The sequence below is a fragment of the Muntiacus reevesi genome, chromosome 1 (genome assembly GCF_963930625.1).
Source record: "Muntiacus reevesi chromosome 1, mMunRee1.1, whole genome shotgun sequence".
NCBI classification, from domain to species: Eukaryota; Metazoa; Chordata; class Mammalia; order Artiodactyla; family Cervidae; genus Muntiacus; species Muntiacus reevesi.
In genome coordinates this window covers 64,006,117-64,032,506 of record NC_089249.1, presented here as the reverse complement: position 1 = coordinate 64,032,506, position 26,390 = coordinate 64,006,117, and the positions used below count along the sequence as shown (strand labels likewise).

At 42.8% G+C, this 26,390-nt stretch overlaps 1 protein-coding gene across 1 annotated transcript in view; it reads left to right on the top strand.

The window, feature by feature from the left end:
- GPA33 (glycoprotein A33) overlaps positions 1–26,390 on the top strand; it is a 50,310-nt gene that overhangs the window by 15,992 nt on the left and 7,928 nt on the right. The window contains exons 2-4 of the mRNA XM_065924712.1: positions 192–346; positions 6,621–6,837; positions 15,531–15,683. Coding sequence (XP_065780784.1) covers positions 192–346; positions 6,621–6,837; positions 15,531–15,683 — 525 coding nt within the window. The remainder of the gene's footprint in view (positions 1–191; positions 347–6,620; positions 6,838–15,530; positions 15,684–26,390) is intronic.

Here is a 26,390-nt window from a genome sequence, read left to right as displayed (position 1 = left end):
TTATTGAGATGCTGCAGGATGGGGACAGGGTGAACCAAGGTGTACATGTTTGCTTCACCCGAGGCTTGGAGGAGAATAGCTGGTGTGCCATGGCCAAGATCGCAGTTATAGTGTGTTGAGCTGCGGTTGGAGGAGATCCAGTGGACAATGAATGGGTATGCCATGTCATTTACTTCCTGCTTTCTTTCCAGTCTGGATGACTGTCCATACCATCTCTGTGGAAACCCCAAAGGATGTTCTTCGGGCTGCTAGGGGGAAAAATGCTACCCTTCCATGCTCCTACCAAACTTCCTCCCCCAACCGAGATGGGTTTATCCAGTGGGACAAGCTTCTAAGGAGTCATACGGTAAGGATTCTTAAAACGTTGGGAGCATGCATATAGGATTGAGTATGACCTGACCATAAAGCAACCTTTTTGGCACCGGGGACCTATTTTGTGAAAGACAGTTTTTCCAGGGACTGGGGGGTGGGAGGTAGTTTGGGGATGATTCAAGCACATTACATTTATTGTGCACTTTATTTCCATTATTATTAAATTGTGATATACAATGAAATAATTATACAACTCATCATAATATAGAATCAGTGGAAGCCCTGAGCTTATTTTCCAGAAACTGATCTGACAGGAGGCAGAGCTCGGGTGGTAATGCGAGTAGTGGGGAGCAGCTGTAAATACAGATGAAGCTTCATTCGTTCATGTGCCTGCCACTCACCTTCTGCTGTGTGGCCTGGTTCCTCACCGGCCAAGGACCAGTAGGCTGGGGACTTTTGTCTTAGAGGATAAGCACTACAAAAAGCTTTCAATACATGCTAGATAGACTAAACCTAGTTAACACCCAGGATGGGCTGGGTGGGGAAGGGGCAGTGAATGTTGGACCCAGGGAGGGCTGTACTGTGCCATCTCTAGTTTGGAAGAGTTACCTTCCCTCAAACATCTTTCTGTTGTCCAGTCTCAAGTGACCTTTGCTGTATCATTTGAGTCAGTCTTTACTTTTGATTAACACAGAGCTCTCCCTGAGACCAAATTTTGTTGTAGCTTTTTTTTTTTTTCTTCCTGCTTGGGTTCTTTCAGGGAGTATGGGGAAATTTTATTTTCTATTTTGGAATAGTTACTAATCCTACGGTTCAAAAATTAAAACATAATGAAGAAGTACATTGAGAAGTCTCATTCCCATCCTTGCCAATCTTGTCCCATCCCTGCCCCATTTTCCATACCCTAATCCCTTTATGTCCCCTTTCTCCCAGACAAGGCTAATTTTCACCAGTACTGGTTCTTTGGGGGCAGTATTTACTCTAACTTATAGGTATTTCTGCCACAATTATTCAGTACTGTGGATACCACTTTTGGCTAAGATATGGTTTCCTGTGTTACCTTCCAATGGTTCTTTATGCCAGTTCAGAAAATATATATATTCATACACATGAAAATACATCTGCTTTCCACCCTAGAATCCCAGTCCCCTATTCCTCTCACTAGAGGTGTGTATGAGTGTGTGAGTGTGTGTGCTTAGCAGTGTCCAACTCTTTGCAAGCCTGGCTGGCTCCTCGTCCATGGAATTTTCCAGGCAAGAATGTTGAAGTGAGTTGCCGTTTCCTACTCCAGTGGATCTTCCCAACCCAGGGATCAAACCTGGTCTCCTTTCTTCTGCATTATCAGGTGATTCTTTACCACTGCACTACCGGGGAAGCCCACTAGAGGCAACCGCTATTACCAGATTTGGGGTGTCCTTCTATAGATGCATCACATGTAAACATAAGCATATATTTACATATATGAATATGTAAGTTTCTATAAACCTCATGCACACTGTCCTCCACTTGGCTTTTTTCCTCTTAATATACTTTGGAGCTCTTTCCATGTGTCAGTGCATTTATATTTATCTTATATTTTTAAAATTTACAATATGTATTTCATTTTATTAATGCTCTATATGTACCAATGATGAACATTTGTTTTACTCCCTATATTTTGCTACTACAAATAATATTGCAATAAATATCCATATATGCATGTCTCTAGGTATATATCTATAGCTACTATTATAATTGTTTATAAATATGTATTCATATGTAAGATAAATTATTTTAAAATGGAACTTTGGGGTCAAAGGCTATGTGAATTTAAAATTTTGATAAATGTCAAGTTGCCTTCTTTGTATGTCAGACTAATTTTCAGGTTCACCAACAACAGTGCAGGCACTTATTTCTCTAATTCAGACTATTCTCAAACTATCTGATATTTGTGAATCTGATGAGTGGAAAAATATCTTATTCTTGATCAAATTTGCATTTCTGTCACTGTAAGCAGAGGAACATCTATTCATAAGTTTTTTGGGGTTTAATTTTTTTTATTTTTTGCTGCACTAAGTGGCATATGGGATCCTAGTTCCCTAATCAGGGATCAAACCCTCACCCCCTGCAGTGGAAGCAGTCTTAACCACTGACCACCAGCGAAGGCCCTATTCATAAATTTTAAAGTTACTTCTACTTTTAAAATGCAAACATGCCTGGCATTAGATTCCCAGCTATTCAGAGAGAAAGCATTAAGCTTTTCCCTGACAGAGAAGAAGGATGACCCAAGACACCCAAGTCCTAGAGCAGCAGGGCTGAGGAGAAAGGAGAGTCATTCTTGGCCTGAGGCACCTTACTGTCTGTTGCCCAAGGAACCCTGATGGGCCAGAGTACCTGTCCTATCTGTTTCAAGAATCCCAGGAACAAACCTGCAGAAGTCAGCTGCTGCCGTTAGCTTGCAGAAACTGAAGACATGTTCTCTCAGCAAACCAGATGTTAGGTCTCTGCCAGGCACCTGACAAAGATAAATTTATATCTGTTGAGATAAATACTAAAGATCTTATGTTGACTGATTCCTTACTTCCTAAAGGATTTGGGGCAATCACATTGAGAGCAAGTAAGTTCAGCTCAGTTCAGTCGCTCCATCGTGTCCAACTCTTTGTGACCCCATGGATTGCAGCACATGAGGCTTCCCTGTCCATCACCAACTCCTGGAGCTTGCTCAAACTCATGTCCATCGAGCTGGTGATGCCATCCAACTATCTCATCCTCTGTCGTCCCCTTCTCCTCCTGCCTTCAATCTTTCCCAGCATAGGGTCTTTTCTAATGATTCAGTTCTTCTCATCAGGTGGCCAAAGTATTGGAGCTTCAGCATCAGTCCTTCCAATGAATATTCAGAACTGATTCCCTTTAGGATGGATTGGTTGGATCTCCTTGCAGGCCAAGGGACTCTCAAGAGTCTTCTCCAACACCACAGTTCAAAAATATCAACTCTTCGGCACTCAGATTTCTTTATGGTTCACCTCTCACATCCATACATGACTACTGGAAAAACCATAGCCTTGACTAGACAGACATTTGTAGGCAAAATAATGTCTCTGCTTTTTAATATACTGTCTAGGTGTGAGACTACTCTGTCAGTTCTACCACAGCCCTATTTTTAATTTTAATTTGCTGTTATTTGAGAGCAAGTAAGGGTGCAGAGAAAAGGATTACATCTATGCCCTCAAGCAGATTATTGGACAGGTACTAGTAAGAGTGGGAGATGACATGGGGGAAAGTCAAGGAATGGGAAGCCTTAGGGTAGCTGTAACTAGTAGGTCAGAAAAAAAGTTGAACTGAGAAAGGCCAACATCCATACACTCATCCACAGCCCAAGACAGGTCCTCATCTCCTGCTTTCTTGTTCCTCCCTTCCTCAGCCAAGCTTCCTGAGAGTCATCTGTTCCTACCAGAGCTGTGGCATGTAACCAGGCGAATTATGCATCTGGGTACCCAGCCCAGGGGACCTGATCACCATTAGCTTGGCACATATGTGTCTGTTCAACAACTGGAGTATCTTTTCCTGACTTGCATAAAGAGTACGTGCAGACCTCAGACCTGACCTATGTTTCCACACTCTTTTCCCTACCCAGCATGGTCTGCCTTTCTCCTCTAACACTCCACCGTAATTACCAGCAACTTCTCTTTTGTTAAATTTAATGTACTGATTCTGTCCTCATCTTATTTCATTTCTCCCTAGCTTTTCTTTATCAACCACTTCCCATCTCGGAATCTCCCTCTCTTGGCTTTCTGATAGTCTTATCTTGGCTTCCCCTCTTATCTGTCTGACCTCTCCCTGACTTTCTCAATTAAGTAGCTTAGGGGCTTGCCATTTCTCTACTTGTTTACCTGGGGTGGCTTCATTAAGCCCATGGCTCAATGCTATTTGCTTTTCATATATTATCTACTTTAATCCTCACAAAAATCCTATGATACAAGTGTTATTATCATTATCTCCACTTTGTAGAAGAAGAAATAGACTCATAAAGATGTCAAATATTTTGCTCAATTCAGTTCAGTTCAGTTGCTCAGTTGTGTCTGACTCTTTGTGACCCCATGGACTAGAGCACGCCAGGCTTCCCTGTCCATCACCAACTCCTGGAGCTTGTTTAAACTCATGTCCATTGAGTCAGTGATGCCATCCAACCATCTCATCCTCTGTCGTCCCCTTCTCCCACTTTCAATTTTTTCCAGCATCAGGGTCTTTTCAAATAAGTCAGCTCTTTGCATCAGGTAGCCAGTGTATTGGAATTTCAGCTTCAACATTAGTCCTTCCAATGAATATTCAGGACTTCAGAACATTTCCTTTAGGACTGACTGGTTGGCTCTCCCTGCAGTCCAAGGGACTCTCAAGAGTCTTCTCCAACACCACAGTTCAAAAGCATCAATTCTTTGGCAATCAACTTTCTTTATAGTCCAACTCTTACATCCATACATGACTACTAGAAAAACCATAGCTTTCACTAGACAGACCTTTGTCAGCAAAATAATGTCTCTGTTTTTTAACATACTGTCTGGGTTGGTCATAGCTTTTCTTCCAAGGAGCAAGTGTCTTTTAATTTCATGGCTGCAGTCACCATCTGCAGTGATTTTGGAGCCCCCCAAAATAAAGTCTCTCACGGTTTCCATTGTTTCCCCATCTATTTGCCATGAAGTGATGTGATCGGGTTCCATGATCTTAATTTTCTGAATGTTCAGTTTTAAGCTGACTTTTTCACTCTCCTCTTACACTTTTGTCAAGAGGCTTTTTAGTTCCCCTTTACTTTCTGCCTTAAGGGTGGTGTCATCTGCATATCTGAGGTTATTGGTATCTCTTCTGGCAATCTTGATTCCAGCTTGTGTTTCATCTAGTCCAATATTTCGCATGATGTACTCTGCATATAAGTTAAATAAGCAGGGTGACAATGTACAGCCTTCACATACTCCTTTCCCGATTTGTGAGCCAGTCTGTTATTCCAAGTCCAGTACTAACTGTTGCTTCTTGACCTGCATATAGATTTCTCAGGAGTCAGGTAAGGTGGTCTGGTATTCCCATCTCTTGAAAAATTTTCCACAATTTGTTGTGAGCCACACAGTCAAATGCTTTAGTGTAGTCGATAAAGCAGAAGTAGTTGTTTTTCTGGAACTCTCTTGCTTTTTCGATGATCCAACAGATTTTGGCAATTCGATCTCTGATTTCTCTGCCTTTTCTAAATCCATCTTGAACATCTGGAAGTTCACAGTTCACATACTATTGAAACCTGACTTGGAGAATTTTGAGCTTTACTTTGCTACGGTGTGAGATGAGTGCAATTGTGCGGTAGTTTGAACATTCTTTGGCATTGCCTTTCTTTGAGACTGAAATGAAAACTGACCTTTTCCAGTCCTGTGGCCATTGCCGAGTTTTCCAAATTTGCTGGCATATTGAGTGCAGCATTTTAAGAGCAGCATCTTTTACGATTTGGAATAGCTCAGCTGGAATTCTATCACCGCCACTAGATTTGTTTGTAGTGATGCTTCCTAAGGTCCATTTGGCTTTGCATTCCAAGATGTCTGGCTCTAGGTGAGTGATCACACCATCATGATTACCTGGGTCATGAAGGTCTTTTCTGTATAGTTCTTCCGTGTACTCTTGCTACCTCTTCTTATTATCTTCTCCTTCTGTTAGGCCCATACCATTTCTGTCCTTTATTGTGCCCATCTTTGCATGAAATGTTCCCTTGGTGTCCCTAATTTTCTTGAAGAGATCACTAGTCTTTCCCATTCTGTTGTTTTCCTCTAATATTTTGCTCAAGATCATACAACTACTACATGGCAGAGCTGGGATTTGAATTGAGGCAGTCTGGTTCAAAAGTAGTGATCTTAGCTAGTACCATGTTTCATTTGATAAATGATGAGTATATTGATGAATAAACAAATTCCAAAGGTAAGAGTCAAATAAATAAAGGGGGTTGCAAGCCATGGATGATTGCCCAACACAATGCTTGAACATCTTATATACTCAATAAATACTGGTTGACTGAAGGTTTGAGAGCAGACAATGAACTAAAATGGAGTAAGTAAGAGGTGCCATAGGTTACAAGAGGTGACAGCCTCTGATGTGAAGTGCCTACCTGCCCCAGGTTTTATTGCTATAGATCATAAGAGGAATCCATGAATGGGTCCCACATGTAGAGCTCTTTGTTCTGCAGGGTCGGCTTGTCAGTACATCTGGGCCTGGGGACAGTGGGTAAGGGTAGACAGGACAGTCTGCAGCATCATGCCAGGGCCTTAGGCTGAAGACCAAGTGGTGTTTCTTCTTCCTTCCAGGAAAGGGTGCTCACCTGGACATTTTCGACCAAAAAGTATATCTATGGTGAACTTTATCAGAATCGTGCTAGAGTATCAAAAAATGCTGAGCAGTCAGATGCCTCCATCACCATTGACCAGTTGACCATGGATGACAATGGCACCTATGAGTGCTCTGTCTCACTGATGTCGGATCTGGGTGGCGTCTCCAAGTCACGTGTCCATCTCTTGGTCCTTGGTGAGTGTCTCCTTCCTGGGATGATAGGAAGAGGCTGGGGAGGGTGGGGTGTGAGGAGGAGGCACCCTGCTGGCAAGATAAAACTGGAAGCAATGCCTGATGAAGAGCTAAGACTTCTCCCCTCATCTGGTCTGTCTGGAAGCTTGGGGGTCTGCTTCCTCCCCTGGAACCAAATACGATTCGCTCTGGGCAGACAGCTCCCCAGGATAGAGGTCAAGGCTGATTTGGAGTGGTCCCTGGGGGTCAGCCCTGGAGATTTTGTCCATGCACCATCCAGTGCTCTTTCCTTCACACTAGCTCCTCTCTTTTTCATGGAAAACTTACTAAAAAGAAGAAAAATGGAAATCCTAGATCCTACCGGAAAGAGTCTCACTGCTTTGCTGTGAAGCTGAGGGCCAAATCATGACTCTTACATGTCAGGCATCTTTTCCAGCTCTAAATTCAGCTAATCAGTAGAAGCCCTTCACACCACCATCTCCCCAGCCCTCGGCTCTAACACGCCATTCATCAGGTTTTATTGTTTCTGAAATATGTCCCACAACAACATTCTTTTTACACAAATAGCTTGTTATTGAAGTTTATAATTTTGGAAGATTGGAACAATCACCTACTTTTAGAATCTTCATTGACCTGACTCAATGTCAAACAGTTGGTGGAAAAACTTTAGTGAGCTGGCCTGTGTCTACTCTAAGAAATGATCCCCATGCTGGTAGGTAGCAATACTTTTTAGCCATACTTTAAACCAAAGAAATGGATCATGTTCCTCCATTTTACCCCCTTTACACTACATAGTGGGATTTTATTTTTAATTGCATAAGGTGGCTGTCTGGGTTTCTGAATCATTGTAGTGAGTTAAACAATAAAGCCCTGAATAAAGAATAACCATCTCCTCCTTGCACCCTCGTGCTAACAAGGTGGCCAAGGCCACCTCGAATGCACTTGTGTGCATTCTTCTAGATTCCTCTCCAAGTCCTGTCAACACACACACACACACACACACACACACACACACACACACACATTTCATTTTTCTTTCTTTCCTTTTCTTAAAAAAAGAGATCATATTATAAAGGTTTTTTTGGTAACTTTCTTTTTCTTAATGTTTCATATAAATTTCTCCAGATCATTACATACAAATATAGCTATTAATATAATACATTCCCTTGCATGAATGTACTATGATCATTCCAGTGGCCCATACTGATGTGCATTCTCAAGCTGTTTCCATTCTTCTGTACAAACAATATATATGTATGTATAATATGTGTATATATAATGTATGTATATGTATATATATACACATATATACGTATATGCATATTCTTTTACTGTGTTATCTTTGTTTCTGTTGGATAGATTCTTAAAAGCAGGATTTCTATTTGCTCAACATCATTAGGCATCAAGGAAAAAAAATTTAAAAAGAAGGATTTCTAGGTCAAAGACTTTGCTTTTATTAAAAGTTACTCCATACTGGCAAGTTACTTTCTCCAAAGCAACTTACTATTGCCATGAACATTATTTGATCATGCTTATTTTCCTTTATTCTTACCAGAACTGAATGTTATCAATTTTTCTGTGAAGTCGCTCAGTCATGTTCAACTCTTTGTGACCCCATGGAATTCCATGGAATTCTCCAGGCCAGAATACTGGAGTGGGTAGCCTTTCCCTTCTCCAGGGTTCTTCCCAACCCAGGGATTGAACCCAGGTCTCCCACATTGCAGGCAGATTCTTTACCAGCTGAGCCACAAGGGAAGCTTAATTTTTTATAAATTTTGTTAATTGACTAGGTGGAAAAAAAAAATCTGTTCAGTTCAAGTTTCACATCCATGTTAAGTCACTTCAGTTGTGTCTGACTCTCTGCGACCCTGTGGACCACAGCTCACCAGGCTCCTCTGTCCCTGGGACTCTCCAGGCAAGAACACTGGAGTGGGTTGCCATGCCCTGCTCCAGGGATCCTCCCGGCCCAGGGACCCACCTCTCACCTGTTATGTCTTCTGCCTTGGCAGGCAGGTTCTTTACCACTAGCACCACCTAGGAAGCCTGGATAAGCTTCACATCGCTCCCTAACTTGGTGCTGACCCCCTAAGGTGAGGAGACCAGCACTGGATTAAAGGCTGGGTCTGTTTCCTTATCCTCCTTAGTTCACTTCCTCCCACTCTCACCTCTGTGACTCTGAGGTCATGGCCAAGTGTTAAAAGGGAAAGCAAAGCCGTGATCACCTAGCCAGGCCCCTTACCGTCTTCTCTTGCTATCCCGTGATCCCAATCAGAGCAGACATCCCACTACTGCCTCTTCTGTGGGGTGCGTGAGAGGGCTCCTCAGCACTGGCCCCACCAAGGGACCCACCTGACACAAGTATTTTGCACACCTGCAGGCCAGATTTTCACATCTTTCACCCTTTCCCACCTTCCCCTGATTATGGTAACTTGCTCTTACTCTTCACTGTCCACTCTGGGCTCCCCTTGACCCAGTCAACAGCTCTCTGGGGCCAAATCCTTTCAGTGTGACAAGAACACACCTCCATCCTTATTCTGCTAAAGCCTGCACCTGGAAAGGCAGTTCCTTCTCACTGCTGCATGCTCTCCTTGCCTTGCCACTGCAGCCTGCTCCAGCCAGCTTCTCCGAGCAAGTGCTAGGACCTGAATGTGCCCCCAGATGGTTCCTCAGATACCCAAGGACATCTATACAGCCCTTCCATCATCACGTTCCAGGAGTAGGCTGCAGGAACTTACTGACTCTTTACAAGCCTCAGCGACAAGTGAGAGGTGCCAGTTCCCGACAGTAGAAAACTGCTGTCTCCACATGGTATCCTCATGGTTCCTCCCTGGCTGGGGACAAGATGCGAGGAAATACCTCCTTCCCTTCCACCAAGAGGAAGAGAGATGCTCATGGTCCCTATTTCTGACCATCTTCTTTAAAGAAATCTCTCTGATGAATCTCTAGTCTTCTCTTAAATGGGAAGCAGGAGGGTAACTGATAATTGGAGAATTCACTACTGGGAAGGTCACTCCTCTCCTTAGAATTGAGGATATTAACCATTCAGAGCCTCAACCTGAAGATTTTAGTGGACATTCTGAGACACAAGAGAAGTACCCCCTCTCCATATCCTATTGATGTCTTTTGCTCTGGATTTGGGGACTCTTGTCTTGTACAAGATCTTCCACACCACCTTTGGGGTTATAAAAATGAATCTAATGTTCTTTTCTTATGTCTGTAAGTCTTGTTTTTTTACCCTTAGATCTTTGTTTCATCAGGAATTTATTTTTGAACATAGGATACTAAGGGTCTTTGTTTTCTTCCAAATGGATAGCCAGTTACATCAACATTATTTATTACACCAAAGAAACAATTATTTTCCCACTGGAATGCCAGGTTTGTCACAAGTTAAATTGTTACATATACACAGCTGTTTTTTAACTCCTTATTTCATTTATTCTCCTTTTGATTATTCCTATGCCAATATCACATTGTTGTGATTATAGTATGTCTGTAGTCTGTGTGGAGATACAAACACACATGCACACATACATACTTAGTTAACAAATATCAGTATTTGTGTGCATGGCTTTTAAAATCTGGCACTGTGTAATATCTTCTCTTATTAAACTTTTCCAAATCAATTTTACACATTTATTCTTTCATGTTAATATTAAAATCACATTGTTATGTTTAAAAAAAGTTGGTTGGAATCATATTCAATTTACATATTAATTTGCAATGGAATGACATTTTAATGATATCAGGAAGATGATATATCAGATTTTCTGACCTATAATGGCGAATCTATAATGACTGGATTCCAGGCTTTCTGTGGCCAAATAAAGACTAATGTGTTTACTTAGTTGTGTAAGAGGAGGGCAGGAAACCGTACCCATTCCATGTAACCAAATACCCAATCTCTGTGTCCTCCTGCTCTGCAAACCAAGGGGATCCTCTTAAATGGAGGGAAAACTACCATCAAATTGCAATGACCTTTGCCTGTATCAGTCAGTTCAGTCACTCAGTCATGTCCAACTCTTTGTGACCCCACGGACTGCAGCACACCAGGCTTCCCTGTCCATCACCAACTCCCAGAGCTTACTCAAACTCATGTCCATCAACTCAGTGATGCCATCCAACCATCTCATCCTGTGTCATCCCCTTCTTCTCCTGCCTTCAATTTTTCCTAGCACCAGGGTCTTTTGAGATGAATCAGTTCTTCGCATCAGATGACCAAAGTACTGGAGTTTCAGCTTCAGCATCAGTCCTTCCAATGAACACCCAGGACTCATCACCTCTAGGATGGACTGGTTGGATCTCCTTGCTGTCCAAGGGACTCTCAAGAGTCTTCTCCAACACCACAGTTCAAAAGCATCAGTTCTTCAGTGCTTAGCTTGCTTTATAGTCCAACTCTCACATCCATACATGACCACTGGAAAAACCATAGACTTGACTAGATGGACCTTTGTTGGCAAAGTAATGTCTCTGCTTTTTAATATGCTGTCTAGGTTGGTCATAGCTTTCCTTCCAAAGAGTAGGCATTTTTTAATTAGGTAACACCAAGTTCACAATCATAACAACTATCCTTTTCTGAGCATCTGTTGGCTATGTGCCAGGCATCTCAGTAAGTCCTCTATGGATATGATCTCATTTCCTCTTTGCAATACATCTGTGAAAGTGGGTATTAACAATCATATTTGATAGAAGGGAACACTGAGACCCAGGCGGTTAAATGACAACTAGAAAGTGTCCAAGCTTTGATGGAAACAGGGCTGCTCAATCCCTTCACTGTTCCCAACCATCAAGCCTTCCAATTCCGGGTGATTCCCAAACTCTTCATCGCTGACAACTTTTCAGCATACCCTCTCTTTCACTCCATGGCAGATGTAAGCTTGCCAGTTATGTTTTATGGTGTCATTACATTAACTTGTGTCTTGCCCTTCCTGCACCCATGCCAATGAAAGAAGGTTGGAGAGGCAGAGCAGTGCCAGCCATGGATATGCCCACTGTCCACAGGACATGCCCACCTTGGAAGCATCACTAACTGAAAACTGAGGTTCTGTAACTGTTCTTCCACATCGAAGGTCTTAACCTAGGTCTGGGACACTGAAGCCCCACAGCCCTCTGAGTACATGGATGTTTACTTCATGGGGAGCTTTCATGGGGAGCTTTGATGGTCTTAGAGCTGTAGGAACACCTCCCCTCATCTCCTGGACAAGGCTGACACTGTCACATTTTGTTATCTTACGGCATTTTTACAGCGGTGTTTCAGTTGACCCAGACCAGGTGGAGTGCCATGATGTGTCTTTCTGCTGGCTCTGTGGAATCAAGAGTCTGCCCGTTTGTGAAAGGCTCCTCACAAACTCTCTAATGCACCAGACTGTTAGAAAGAAGCCTGCTTCTGCTCTGCTGTCCTGCTCTTGTTTTCCCACTACAAAGACCTTAGTCCTAACAAATAAACAAATAGCTGTGTTTGGTGACCCCTTGCCTCTTAAAAAAATACTAATTTAAAGAAAGGTGGAACAAAAAAGACAAACATTCACCTATATCATTGGGTTTTATTTCTCCATGTTTTCTTCCAGCTCCCATCCACATACTTATTTCCGTACATAACTGAATTTATAACCTAACCACAGGAACTTCTCTCTTTTCATTTCATTACCTGCTGTCTTAGCACTTGCTGTTCTTTAAGCTTCATGCCACTTCAGCAAGGGAATGCTGAGTCCTCTGTCCTAGAACTGGACACTGTTTCCAACTTAAGCTATTATAATTAATGCTGCATTACACCGTTTTGTGTTCACAGCGCTTAACTTTATCTGCATTAGCTCCCGAGAGAGAGATTACCCAGCCAGGGAAACGAGCCTTTTCCTCCAGTTCCTCTTCTGCACTGTCTGCCCTCGCTCACCGGCTCCCCTTATCCTGGTTCACCCGCAGCGGAGTCCCTCACTCTGCTCCCCCCTGGTCCTTCTCCGGCTGATTCTGGCTCCTCTGGCTCCCGTGTTTAGCAGCTTTGGTTTCCTTCTGGCAGCAAGCTGGTTTCAGGCAGGGCAGCGGGGCCGGGCCCGACTCAAGTGTGAATGTCCGGATTTCCACCCCCTCCTCTCTTAGGATCAGCTGCACTTTTAGAGACGAATTAGTTAAACTCCAAGGGCAAATTTAATCTGAGATTATGAAACTCGGTGAAAAGACTGTTATGCTTTAAAAAGAAAGATAATTGGTGCTATATGTTAAGTAAACCCAGGAAAAAATATTTTTACAAGTTTTATTTCCAAACGGCTTGCTGCTGGGCTGATTTTAGGCAGAAAAGCTTTTGAATTATATGGGGTTGTCCGTTCAGGCTGCGTGACCTCACAGTAAACTGAGGCGAGCACGGAGCTTCCGGAAGGAGGGGGACCGTCTTGGTCACCAAGGGGCAGTCCCCTGGCCCGGGGACCCGGGGCCTGGTGCCGCCGGGCTGGACCGTCTTCCCGGCCTCTGGCGCCCCCTGACGTCTGCAGTGGGAGTCGCAGGCCTTGGAGAGGCCTGGACCCGCTTCCTCCCATCTCTCCGCCCTCTATAAATATTCAGGTATAATCTACAATCTGTTTAGGAGCTGGGACGCGCCAGCTGAGAATCCAAGATCTACGAGAGTCATACATCCCCCTTCAGCGGGTGGAAGGGCTGTTTGAGCTAGATCTGTGTGATTCTAGGTCCTAGTTGTTCTTGATGGTGAGGGCTGCGGAGGGCAGTTTTGGGGAGGGGCTGGACGGAGTGAGGGCTGGGGATGCGTAGGACGAGCTGAGGTGGGAAAGCAGTTTGAGGGCTGCGGTTTAGGGCCTGGGGAAAGGACCCTAACACATTCCTCCATAAGGTGGGTCTCCTAGGAAGTGGTTAGTCCCTTGTTTGCCGTTATTTCTATTGCTGCCTCTAGAGTGGAATAGGGCTTTGTTTTTTAATAATTTTCCCTCAGCAAACCGTGGCATAAGAAAGCTAGTTACTGGATATGTTCAGCATATGCTGGCTACTAGTCATGCACCCTTAGCATGGCTCTGAGTCAATGAGAGACTTCGAAGATGGTATTGTGTTTGTGGCCAGTCTCTTTTGTGGAATAAAAGGTTAGGATCCTGTTAAAGGAGTACCTGGGAAGCAAGGGTGAGAGTTTTTACTGGTAGGGAGGGATGTTCCTGGACCTCTAGAGAGCTCAAGAGATAAAGCTTGGCTCAGGAACAGCTCTGACCAGAGCCAGTCTCCTCAGAAGTGATGCTCACTTTCTCTGTCCTGCAGATACCTGCCGGCTGGGCCAGCAGGGAGGGCAGAGGGCTGTTTGTGAGAGTAGCGGTGGGTAGCAGCCTTTTCTTCCCCAGGCTGCTTCAGTCTCTGGGGTCTGGGCATGGATACCTGAGTCCTGTTCTTGAACCTAGGGCCTTTTAGGTTTAGGGTGGCAATGGGAAATGCCTTTGATTTGCCCCACGCTGTTCCATGCCTGACTGCCCCTCACCAAGACAACAGGAAATGAGGCGGCACGCCCAGCAACCACCTGCCTTTGTTGGAGAGCAAATTCCAGAGCAAATGTGAGGCTAGAGGGGAGAGGCGCATCCTGGATAGCTTCTCCCAGCAGCTCTGGGCCAAGCAGAGACGGGAATTCACCCTCCACGCCGTGTGACTGTGCACCTGTGCAGTCTGAATTGTGGAAAGGGCAGCATTCTTTACTGGGGCGTGCAAACCGTCCAAGGGGGCACATAAAGCAGCAAGCAGAATGGACAGGCGTGCCCCCGGGGAAGTCAGCAGCAGTACTTTCCGCTGGGTGTCCTCTTCTTCCCTCCAAGAAGGGCACTATCTGAAGTCTTGCCTCAGGGCCTTTGCACAGGCTGCTCCCTCCGGCTGGAGTGCCACCCCCTCTCTTTCTCCAGCCCCTCCCACCACCTCCACTGCCAGCTTCATGACTGGGTCATGCCTTTGTCACGCCTTTCCTATCCCAGCATTGTTGCGTCCTGCCTGGTCATTGCTTTTTATTTTTTTGCCCCCACTGGATTCCTTAAACACAAAAGCTCACACACTATGTCTCCATGCATGTCTCCATGCTTTTTTTTTTTTGCCCCCACTGGATTCCTTAAACACAAAAACTCACACACTCATCTCCATGCCCAGCAGAGTCAGGAATACAGTATTTTTGTAGAACAAACCACTGCACACAGTGGTATGGTAACTTACAGTGTTGAGTGAACGGCCCTGGCTTGAGGGCTTCAGGAGTTCTAAGAGGTCAGTTTAGGCTTGTGCATTGAGGGTGGCCTGTTGTTTTCCGCCACCTTCTTTCTGCGGACTTCTTTTTTGTGTGTGTCTGTTCCTTTCTGTCCCCTCCATCTCCTCAGCCCTCTTTCTCTGCCCTGCACATAATCCCACTGCCGCCAGGGGTCTCTTCCATCACCCAGTCACTTGTGGTCGTTCCATTTCATCAGCAAAGCACAGGAAGAGAGTACTGCTTAACTGAAGGGAACATTCCTAAGAAGTTAGCATTGAAGGGCTTCAGAGAGAGAGGTTTTCACTGAAACCAAGGGTAGGCAAACTACAGCCAAATCCAGCCTGCAGACTGTTTTCTCAGGCGAGTGAGCTAAGCAAGGTTTTTACATTTCTCTGCCTGTGAACAAACAAGGCAGTGCATGTGTGTCTGGGGCGAGGGAGCGGCTGTCACCAAGCCCCAACCCATTCACGGCTTCCCTTCGGCTCTCCCCACACAGTGCCGCCCTCCAAGCCAGACTGCAGCACCCAGGGAGAGACCGTCATTGGGAACGACATCCAGCTGACCTGCCAGTCAAAGGAGGGCTCCCCAGCCCCTCAGTACAGCTGGAAGAGCTACAATGTCCAACACCAAGAGCGTCAAGTCGCACCAGGTAAAAAGGTCTGCAAGGAAGGCCAGCCCCCCACATCGAGGTGCTGCTGGTGTGGTTAGCATTGCCAGAGGAGACCCTGGGCTGACCAGTCAGATGCCCCTGCGGGCTGCCCCTCCCCCTGCATTTTGCACTGGATTATCTCGGACCATCTCTCTAAGCAGCATTTTTCTCTAATAGTGCCTACCTCATAGGTTATTGTGACAGATAATTACATCGTGCATGTTAACTTGTTTTCTTTATTCCCCATAACTGAATTCTCTCAAGCAAGCATGAATCAGTAACCAGTCGCTGCACAGGCACTGGTGGGATTTTAGTTTTGATTATGATTATGTCCTAAAGTATACATTTAAGTCCTCTGGTCTAACTCTGTGGCTCCACTTAAGGGCGGAGAAGTTTCTGTTTCCATCCCTTATCTAGGCAGACCCATCTCGGACTGCCCTGGTTCCCACCCCCAAACTCAACCCCATTGTATAGTCCCCACTACACATCTGGGTCTGCTATGAGTTTCCACATTCTCAGGGAAGGAAATTCTGCTGTAGATTCTGCTGTGGTTGCCAGGAGACTGGTTTTGTACCAGGCAGTTTAGTATTTGACCTTTCGATCAGGAAAGAAAAAAGGAGCTGTATAAACATCCCGCTGCCATTACCTTGGAGTCGACTAATGTGGGAAAACCCCAGTGGAATCCCTGGGCCCTGTTTCCACCAGCTGCTTAGCCAGCTGCACCCACCACTCCTGAAGATCAAGAAAGGCAAGGTCTGGGAAGTCCCATTGGATTAACTTCTGGGAAGACTTTCTGTCCAGTGTGGGCGGAAAGGAAGTGGGTGGTGGAGCAGTGGGTATAGACAACAGGTCTGAGGAGATGAGATGGGAGAGCAAGTCCCTCCAAGTGAGGGCACAGATAGGGGCTCCTGCCAAATGAGGGGAACTTGAGCACTCTACCATTAGTTTGAGGGTAAGACAAGAACTTCTGAAAAGTTAAAAAAAAGAAAAAAAAAAGAATTAGTAGAACTCAATCTATTGAACATAAAATAGAAGATGTATTATGGATTTCAACAAGCTTCTGGATTTGTTTACATATTTCTGGCTGGCAAGTTTTTATTGAGTGTGTCCAAACTGGTTGGCAGCTCTCCTCTGGCTGTATGACCTCCTGTCTCTGGGCTGTAAACGGCCCAGGGACTCCATAGATGGTCACAGGCCAGCCACAGACACCAGTTGACCTGGCCTTCCAGCAGAGTGTGTAGAGCAGAGGGTTGCATGAGTGCATGCTCAGTCACTCAGTTGATTCTTGTGACCCCATGGACTATAGCCTGCCAGAGTCCGTTGTCCATGGGATTTTCCAGGCAAGAATACCGGAGTGGGTTGCCATTTCCTTCTCCAGGGGATCTTCCTGATCCAGGGACCAAAGCTCTGTCTCTTACCTCTCCTGCATTGGCAGGCAGATTCTTTACCACTGACCACCTGTCAGTGAAGCTAGCAGAGGGTAACAAGATGGGAAATGCAGCCATAGTTTGTATTCAGTGGTGCTAGAATCCAGAGGGGTCAAAGAAGGTTTCTTCAAGGAGGGGGCACTTGAACAGGCAGGAGAGCATGGTGGTTAGGAGCATGCATGGGCTTGAATCCTGGCTTGTTAACTGTGTGACCTTGGCAAATTAGTCTCTCTTTGCCTTCATTTGTACATCTGTAAAATGGGCATAAAATAGTATTTATTTCATAGGGATATTGTGAAGGTTTTTTTTTTGGCTTTTCTTTGCAGCCTGTGAGATCTTAGTTCCTCAACCAGGGATCAAACCCATGCCCCTTGCATTGGGAGTGTGGAGTTAGGGAAGTCCTATTGTGAAGTTTAAATAAAAGTATATATAAAATACTGAGACCAAGTGCCTGGTAGAACGATTAGCTGTTGTCTGAGCTGGTTCCTTAAGAATAAGTAGGCTAAGCGTGGAGAAAGCTTAGGAACTGTGCCTGCAGGAAGGATGGGAGATGCCACTGAAGAGAAGCTGAGATGAGAGATAATGTAGGCCCTGCATATCGGACTCGGGAGGCTGGCCTCTGCCCTGTAGGATGTGGGGACCCTACTCACAGCTCTCCTGTGAAAGGTTCATCTGCTTGTTAGAAGCCAGAACTCAGTTTTTCAATGATCCAAAAACATGAGGGCAATAAAAGAGGTTAAATGGAGATTGCTTAGTTACTTTGGGAAAGATTTATTCTGCCTCTAGTTAAGAATTACTCGGAGTCAGAATTGGGATTTGACAGTGACCGAAAAAAGCCTCTGGATGGTGGTGCGGGTTGGGCATTGTTCTTAAAGACTTCGGCTCTGTCTTGCCTCATGGAGCCCCAGAGAGGCTATCATGTCATCTTCTGTGGGTCAGTTGAAACCCGTTTCTGACTTTTAAAATATTTTGAAACAATCCACAGTGGGCAATCTGGGGAGCAGAGTTCCTCAACCTTCTACATCTAAAGAGAGAATTCTCAGTATTAGAGATTGTTTCCTTTAATTTAGATCAGCGGGAGTAAGCCAGCAGTAAAAGGACAGGAAATCTGGAATCAACAAATGAGGGTTTGAGTTCTGGCTTCTTCTGTCACTCGTGGCCTCTCAGACCGTTAGTATCTCCATCTGCAAGATTGGGATGATCATTATACAGCCTTCCCCAAAGACTGTGGAGAGGGTAAGAGGCGATCACGTATGTGATACCTCTGAACATCCTTGTAAACCCTGTCAGTCAGCTGAGTTTCACGCACTGAAGGAGTTGGAATCTGCATAGTAAGGAAGGCGGGAGAAGTGATTTTAGGGGCGGGAGCACTTTAGGGGAGGATGTTCTGAAGGGTGGGCTTCCCAGGTGGTTCAGTGATAAAAGAAACCACCTGCCGATGCAAGAGACACAGGAGACCCAGGTTTGACCCCTGGGTCAGGAAGATCCCCTGGAGGAGGAAATGGCAGCCCACTCCAGCATTCTTGCCTGGAGAATCCCACGGACAGAGGAGGCGGGCGGGTTGCAGCTCATGGGGTCACACAGAGTCGGACACGGCTGGCACAGTGCGCACACACACTCCCACGTGCTTTCTGAAGGGTGGGCGTGGACGTTGCTCCCAGCAGCCGGGCTTGTTGAAGGCAGCTTGAGCTTGTTGACAAGCCATGGGATCAGGGAGATGGTGGGGTAGGAGGCAGAAAAGTCAAACCCTGTCAATTTGACATCAGTGTCTCTTACTGACCTGGGCTGCTCTGGAGGGAAACTGCTCCCTAGCTGCAGCAGAGGCAATGTGGAAACCCTACTGTCCTATGTGTTCCCCTTCTTGACCACGAGGTGTCGTTGCAGAAGAAACATTCATTTTGGCCAGACTTCAAGAACTATTGGGTCTTTTCCAGAGGAAAAGGGACTTGGGAGCTCCAAACCAGAATCCAAACAGGTCTTGTGGTAATGTGTGTGCACTGGTTAATCCAAGAGTAGCTTCTAATGTCCATTGTTTGTTTTGAGAAACGGAAAGGAAAGTGCTGACTCTGGCCTAGGCTGCCACATGCTCCCTACCCTAAACAAGGCCAGGAGCTCCAACAAGCTGGGCTCTGATAAATGGCAAGAGCCTGGGGCTTTCCACCTTCATCTGTCTGAAATGTGCTGAGTACATTTAACACACAGACTGAGTTTCATGTTCTAAAATAGTGGGACTCTGTTAAGAGCCATACACCCCTGAAACATGTCCAGGTTCATAGAGTATTTCTCAGAATAGTTTTGTGTTCCCTCAAGATGCCTCTTAAAAATATAAAAACCCAATTGGCTTAGAAAATGGGGCCATTAATACCATAACCCCGTGTTAGAGGTGTCCGGTGCTATTAGCACGTCAGAAACTCTAACTCATGCTGAACTTGCTTTGGTCATAAACCCTTTCTTAGTATCATATGTTACTATCACATGTAAACAGTGTTCCAGAAAAATTGCCAAGGTATGAAATTCTAGGATAGAAGGAATAGCATGTTATAGAGAATGAGTAACCAGAGACTATCATGCTGAGTTTCAGGGGATGGAGCTGGAGAAAGTATATATGAAAGGGTTGGAAGAAAATAATCTCAAATCAAAGTGCTATTATTTCCAGCTGGTGAGATTATGAACGATTTTTATTTTGTTCTCTGCTCTTCATAGAGGCCTCCTCTGACCCTTCAGATGAGATTAAGATCTGATGGGGCTTCCATTATGAACTCTAATCACTATGTAATCACCATTGCTTTATGTCTGTTCTCCCTTATACACACCAAAGGATAGGGACCCTCTTCATCTTGTTTTGAACTGATGTGACGAGCATAGCAAGATTTTCTAGATTAGACTAAATTGAAGTAATAATTTTATGTCATAAATTATTGTATGTTATGTACATATTATTGTAATGAGCATAATGTAATATATGTATAAGTTTTTATAATGAGCTTCCATTGCTTGTAAAATATATCTTTTTCTTTCTTTAAAAAAATTTTTATTTTATATTGGAGTATAGTTGATTTCAAATGTGTTAGTTTCAGAATGATTCAGTTATACATATACATATATCTATTCTTTTTCAGGTTCTTTTCCCATTTAAGTTACTGTGCTATACTGTAGGTTTTTGTTGACTATCTTATATATAGTAGTGTGTATATGCTAATCTCAGCCTCCTAATTTATCCCTTCCCCTGCATTTCCCCTTTGGCAACCAAGTTTGTTTTCTAAATCTGTGAGTCTGTTTTGTTTTGTAAATAAGTTCCCCTCATATCATTTTATTAGATTCCACGTATAAGTGGGCTTCCCTTGTGGCTCAGACAGTAAAGCATCTGCCTAAAATGTGGGAGACCCGGTTTCAATCCCCGGGTCGGGAAGATCCCCTGGAGAAGGAAATGGCAACCCACTCCAGTACTCTTGTCTGGGAAATGCCATGGACGGAGGAGCCTGGTAGGCTACGTCCATCAGGTCGCAAAGAGTCGGACTTCACTTTCACTTTCTTTCACATATAAGTGATATCACATGATATCTGTCTTTCTCTGATTTATTTCACTTAGTAAGATAATCTCTAAATCCATCTGTGTGACCACAAATGGCATTATTTCATTCTGTTTTATGGCTGAATAATTGTATATATGGCATCTGATCCCATCACCTCATGGGAAATAGATGGGGAAACAGTGGAAACAGTGTCAGACTTTATTTTTTTGGGCTCCAAAATCACTGCAGATGATGACTACAGCCATGAAATTAAAAGACGCTTACTCCTTGGAAGGAAAGCTATGACTGACCTAGATAGCATATTAAAAAGCAGAGACATTACTTTGCCAACAAAGGTCCGTCTGGTTAAGGCTATGGTTTTTCCAGTGGTCATGTATGGATGTGAGAGTTGGACAGTGAAGAAAGCTGAGCGCTGAAGAATTGATGCTTCTGAACTGTGGTGTTGGAGAAGACTCTTGAGAGTCCCTTGGACTGCAAGGAGATCCAACCAGTCCATCCTAAAGGAGATCTGTCCTGGATGTTCATTGGAAGAACTGATGCTGATGCTGAAACTCCAATACTTTGGCCACCTGATGTGAAGAGTTGACTCATTTGAAAAGACCCTGATGCTGGGAGGGATTGGGGGCAGGAGGAGAAGGGGACGACAGAGGATGAGATGGCTGGATGGCATCACCGACTCGATGGACATGAGTTTGAGCAAACTCTGGGAGTTGGTGATGGACAGGGAGGCCTGGCGTGCTGCAGTTCATGGGGTCGCAAAAAGTCGGACACGACTGAGCGACTGAACTAACTAGCTAACTAATTGTATATATGTACCACTTCTTCTTCATGCATTTGTCTGTTGATGGACATTTAGGCTGTTTTCATGTCTTGGCTGTTGCACATAGCACGCAGTAAACACTGGGGTGCATGTATCTCTTCGAAGGATGGTGTTCTCTAGATGTATGCCCAGGAGTGGCATTGCTGGTATTGCTATCATATGGTAGCTCTGTTCTTGAACAGTATTCTGTACTGTTCTCCATCATGGTTTTACCAATTTACATTCCCACCAATACTGTAGGGAGGGTTCCCTTTTTTCCACATCCTCTCAAGCATTTATTGTTTGTAAGATTATTGATGATGACCATTCTGGCCAGATGAGGTGATACCTCTTTGTAGTTTTAATTTGCCTTCCTCTTAATAGTTACTGATGTTGAGCATCTTTGAGTTAATGATGAGATTTTTGGCCATCTGTATGTCTTCTTTAGAGAACTGTTTATTTAGATTTTCTGCACATTTTTTGATTGCATTGTTTGTTATTTTGATATTGAGCTACATGAGCTGTTTATATGTTTTGGCGATTAATCCCGTGTTGGTCATGTTGTCTGCAAATATTTTCTCCCATCCTGTGTGTTGTTTTTTCATTTTGTTTATGGTCTCCTTTGCTGTGCAAAGGTTTTTAAGTTTAATTAGGTTCCATTTTTTAATATTTTAATTTTTATTACTCTATGAGGTGGCTCCAAAAATTGTTACAATGTATGTCATTGAGCGTTCTGCCTATGTTTTTCTCTAAAAGTTGTATACTGCCTGGTCTTACATTGAGATCTTTCATCCACTTTAAGTTTGTTTTTGTGTGTGGTATTAGTGCGTGCGTGCAAAGTCACTTCAATCGTGTCCAACTCTTTGCAACCCTATGGACTGTAGCCCACCAGGCTCTTCTGTCCGTGGGATTCTCCAGGCAAGAATACTGGAGTGGGTTGCCATGCCCACCTCCAGAGGATCTTCCTGACCCAGGGATCGAACCTGCATCTCCTGCGGCTCCTGCATTGCAAGCGGGTTCTTTACCACTGAGCCACCAGGGAAGCCAGGTGTGTGGTGTTGAGAATGTTCTAATTTCGTTCTTCACATGCAGTTGTCCAGGTACCCCAGCACTGCTGATTGAAGAAATCATCTTTTATCCATTGTATTGATATTATTCTTGCCTCTTTTGTTGTAGATGAATTGGCCGAACATGTGTAGGTTTATTTCTGGGCTTTCTCTCCTGTTCCATTGACTTATATTTCTGTTTTTGTGCCAGAACCATACTGATTTGATTATTGTAATTTGTTGTATAGTCTGAAGTCAGGGAGCCTGACTCCTCTGCATTTTTTTCCCCTCAAGATTTCTTTTGCTATTATTATTGCTATTATAAGTCTTTCGTTTCCATACAAATTTAAAAACTTTTTGTTTTAATTCAGCAAAAAAATGCCATTGGCTTGGATAGTGTAGTCATTTTGATAGTATTGATTTCTCCAATCCAGGACCAGGGTGTATCTTTCCATCTGTGTCATCTTTGATATCTTTCATCAGTGTCTCATAGTTTTCAGAGTACGGGTTTTTTTTTCCTCCTTAGGTAGGTTTTCCTAAGTATTTTATACTTTTTGATGTGATGGTAAATGGAATTGTTTCCTTTTTTCTCCTTCTCATCTTTTATTGTTAGTGCATAGAAGTGTATTTCTGTGTATTAATTTTGCATCTGGCAACTTTACCAAATTCTTTGATGCTATCTAATCATTTTCTGGTCTCACTTCTTTTCCAATTTAGATTCCTTTTTTTTTTTCTTCTCTGATTGCTATGACTAGGACTTCCAAAACTATGTTGAACAAAGGACATCCTTGTCCTATTTCTGATCTTAGGGGAAATGCTTTCAGCTTTTTCATCACTGAGTATAATGTTAGCTGTGGGTTTGTCACACATGGCCTTTATCATGTTGAGGTAGTTTCCATCTATCCTACTTTCTGGAGTTCTTTTTAATCATAAATAGGTGTTGAATTTTGTCAAAAGCTTTCTATTTTTTCCTTTTCTGCATCTATTGAGATGGTCATATGTTTTTTATTCTTCAAATTGCTAGCACATTATATCACACTAACTTGTTTAATTTGTAGGTATTGAAAAAGCCCTGCATCCATGGGATAAACCCCACTGGATCATGGTACAAGATCCTTTTAATGTATTGTTCTTTAATGTATTGGATTTGTTTGAGTAGTATTTTGTTGAGGATTTTTGCATCTATATTCATCAGTGGCCTGTAATTTTATTTTTTGTAGTATCCTTGTCTTGTTTTGATATCAAGGTGGTGATGGCCTCAAAGAAGGAGTTTGAGAGTGTTCCTTCCTCTGTAATTTTTGCAAGAGTTTCAGAAGGATAGGTGTTAAGTCTTTTCTATATATAAGTACCGAGTACTAATGGATTGCATAACTGGAACTCTGGTTAACTCTTCTCTAAGATGTTAGGTAGATTAGCCTATGAAGCCATCTGGTTCTGGATTTTTATTAGTTGGGAGGTTTTAAATCGCAGTTTCAATTTTAGTACTTGTGATTAGTTCGTATTTTGTATTCTTCTCAGTTCAGTCTTGGGAGATTATACATCTCTAAAATTTGGCCATTTCTTCCAGATTGTCCATTTTATTGGTGTATGGTTGCTTGTACTAGTCCCTTATGATCCTTTATATTTCTGCGGTGGTGTCCATTGTAACTTTTCCTTTTTCATTTCCAAGTTTACTGATGTGAGTCCTCTCCCTTTTTTTCTTAATGAATCTGGCTAAACATTTATCAATTTTTTTATCTTCTCGAAGAACCAGCTTTTAGTTTCATTGATATTTTCTATTGTTTTCTTTGTCTCTATTTCATTTCTTTCTGCTCTGATCTTTATGATTTCTTTCTTTCTAATAGCTTTGGGTTTTGTCTGTTCTTCTTTCTCTAGTTGTTTTAGGTGTAAGGTTAGGTTGTTTATTGGAGATTTTTCTTGTTTTCTGAGGTAAGATTGTATTGCTATAAACTTCCCTCTTAGAAATACTTTTGTTGCATCCCACAGGTTTTGAATCATTACTTTTATATTTTCATTTTCCTCTAGGTATTTAAAAAATTTTATTTGATTTCTTCAGTGATTTATTTGTTGTTTAGTAGCATATTATTTAGCCTCCACGTGTTTGTTTTTCAGTTTTTTTTTTTTCTTGTAGTTGATTTCTAATATTATAGCATTGTGTTTAGAAAAGATGCTTGATATATTTTCAATTTTCTTAAATTTACCAAGACTTGCTTTGTGGCCTAGCATGTGATTTATCCTGAAGAATGTGTACTTGAGAATAATGTATATTCTGCTGCTTTTGGATGGAATACTCTATAAATATCAATTAAGTCTATCTGGTTTAATGTTTCATTTAATGTCTGTGTTTCTTTATTAATTTTCTTTTTTTAAAAAATCCTTTTGGCCACATCACGCAGCATGTGAGATCTTAGTTTCCTGACCAGGGACCAAATCTGTGCCCCCTGCATTGGAAGTGTGGAGTCTTAACCACTGGACCACCAAGGAAGTCTGTCCTTATTGATTTTCTGTCTGTATGATCTGTCCAATGATGTAAGTGGGGTTGTTAAAGTTCCCACTATTATTGTGTTACTGTTGATTTCTCCTTTTATGTCAGTTATCATTTGTTTTATATATTGAGGTGTTCCTATGTTGGGTGCATATATAGTTATAATTGTTATATCTTCTTCTTGGATTAATCCTTTGATCATTGCATAATGTCCTTCTTTGTCTCTTATAACAGCCTTTACTTTAAAGTCTATTTTGTCTGATATGAGTCCTGCTACTTCAGATTTTGATTTCCGTTTTCATAGAATACCCTTTTTCATACCCTCACTTTCAATTTGTGTGGGTCCCTAGATCTGAAATGGGTTTCTTCTAGACAGCGTATATATTGAGTCTTGTTTTTGTATCCATTCAGTCAGTCTATATCCCTTGGTTGGAACATTTAATCTATTTATATTTAAGGTAATTATTGATATGTATTTTCTTATTCCCATTTTGTTAATTGTTTTGGGTTTGTTTTTGTAGGGTTTTTTCTTCCTTTCTCTTCTATTTTCTTGAAATTTGATGACAAACTTTAGTGTTATGTTTAGATTCCCTTTTCTTTTTTGTATGTGTATCTATTGTTTATTTTTGGTTTGCAGTTAGCATGAGGTTTCAAAATAACAGTCTATATATAGGCAAGATTGTTTTGAGTTCTAGTCTTTTGATTTCAAATGTATATTCCATATGCTGCATTTGTTCTCTCCTCTTCTCATGATTGCTGGTTACTATATCATATTTGTGTGTGGATAATTTCTTACCTTTACTGTTTATTTGCCTTTACTGATAAGCTTTCCCATTTGTAATTTTCTTGGACCTTTTTCTTTTCCACCTAGAGAAATTCCTTTAGGATTTGTTGTAAAGCTGGTTTGGTTGTACTGAATTGTCTTAGCTTTTGCTGGTCTGTAAAACTTTTGATTTCTCCATTGATTCTGAACAAGAGCTTTATTGGGTAGAGTATTCTTGGTTGTAGGTTTGCTTCCCCTCTCCTTTTTGTCTTTTAGCCACAACATGCAACATGTAGGATCTTAGTTCCCTGACCAGGGATCAAGCGCATCCCCCTGTATTTGTAGCATGGAGTCTTAAATACTGGGCTACAAAGCAAGTCCTGATTTTTCCCTTTTATTGCTTTATATTGTGCCACTCTCTTTTGGCATGCTGAGTTTCTCTTGAAAAATAAGCTGATAACCTTATGGGAATTCCCTTGTGTGTTATTTTTTGCTTTTCTCTATTGCTTATAACACTTTTTCTTGGTCTTTAATTTCTGTCAATTTGGTGAATATGTGCTCTTGACATGTTCTTCATTGAGTTTATCATACATAGGACTCTCTGTACTTCCTGGACTTGGGTCAGGTTTCCTTTCCCGTGTTAGGGAGGTTTCA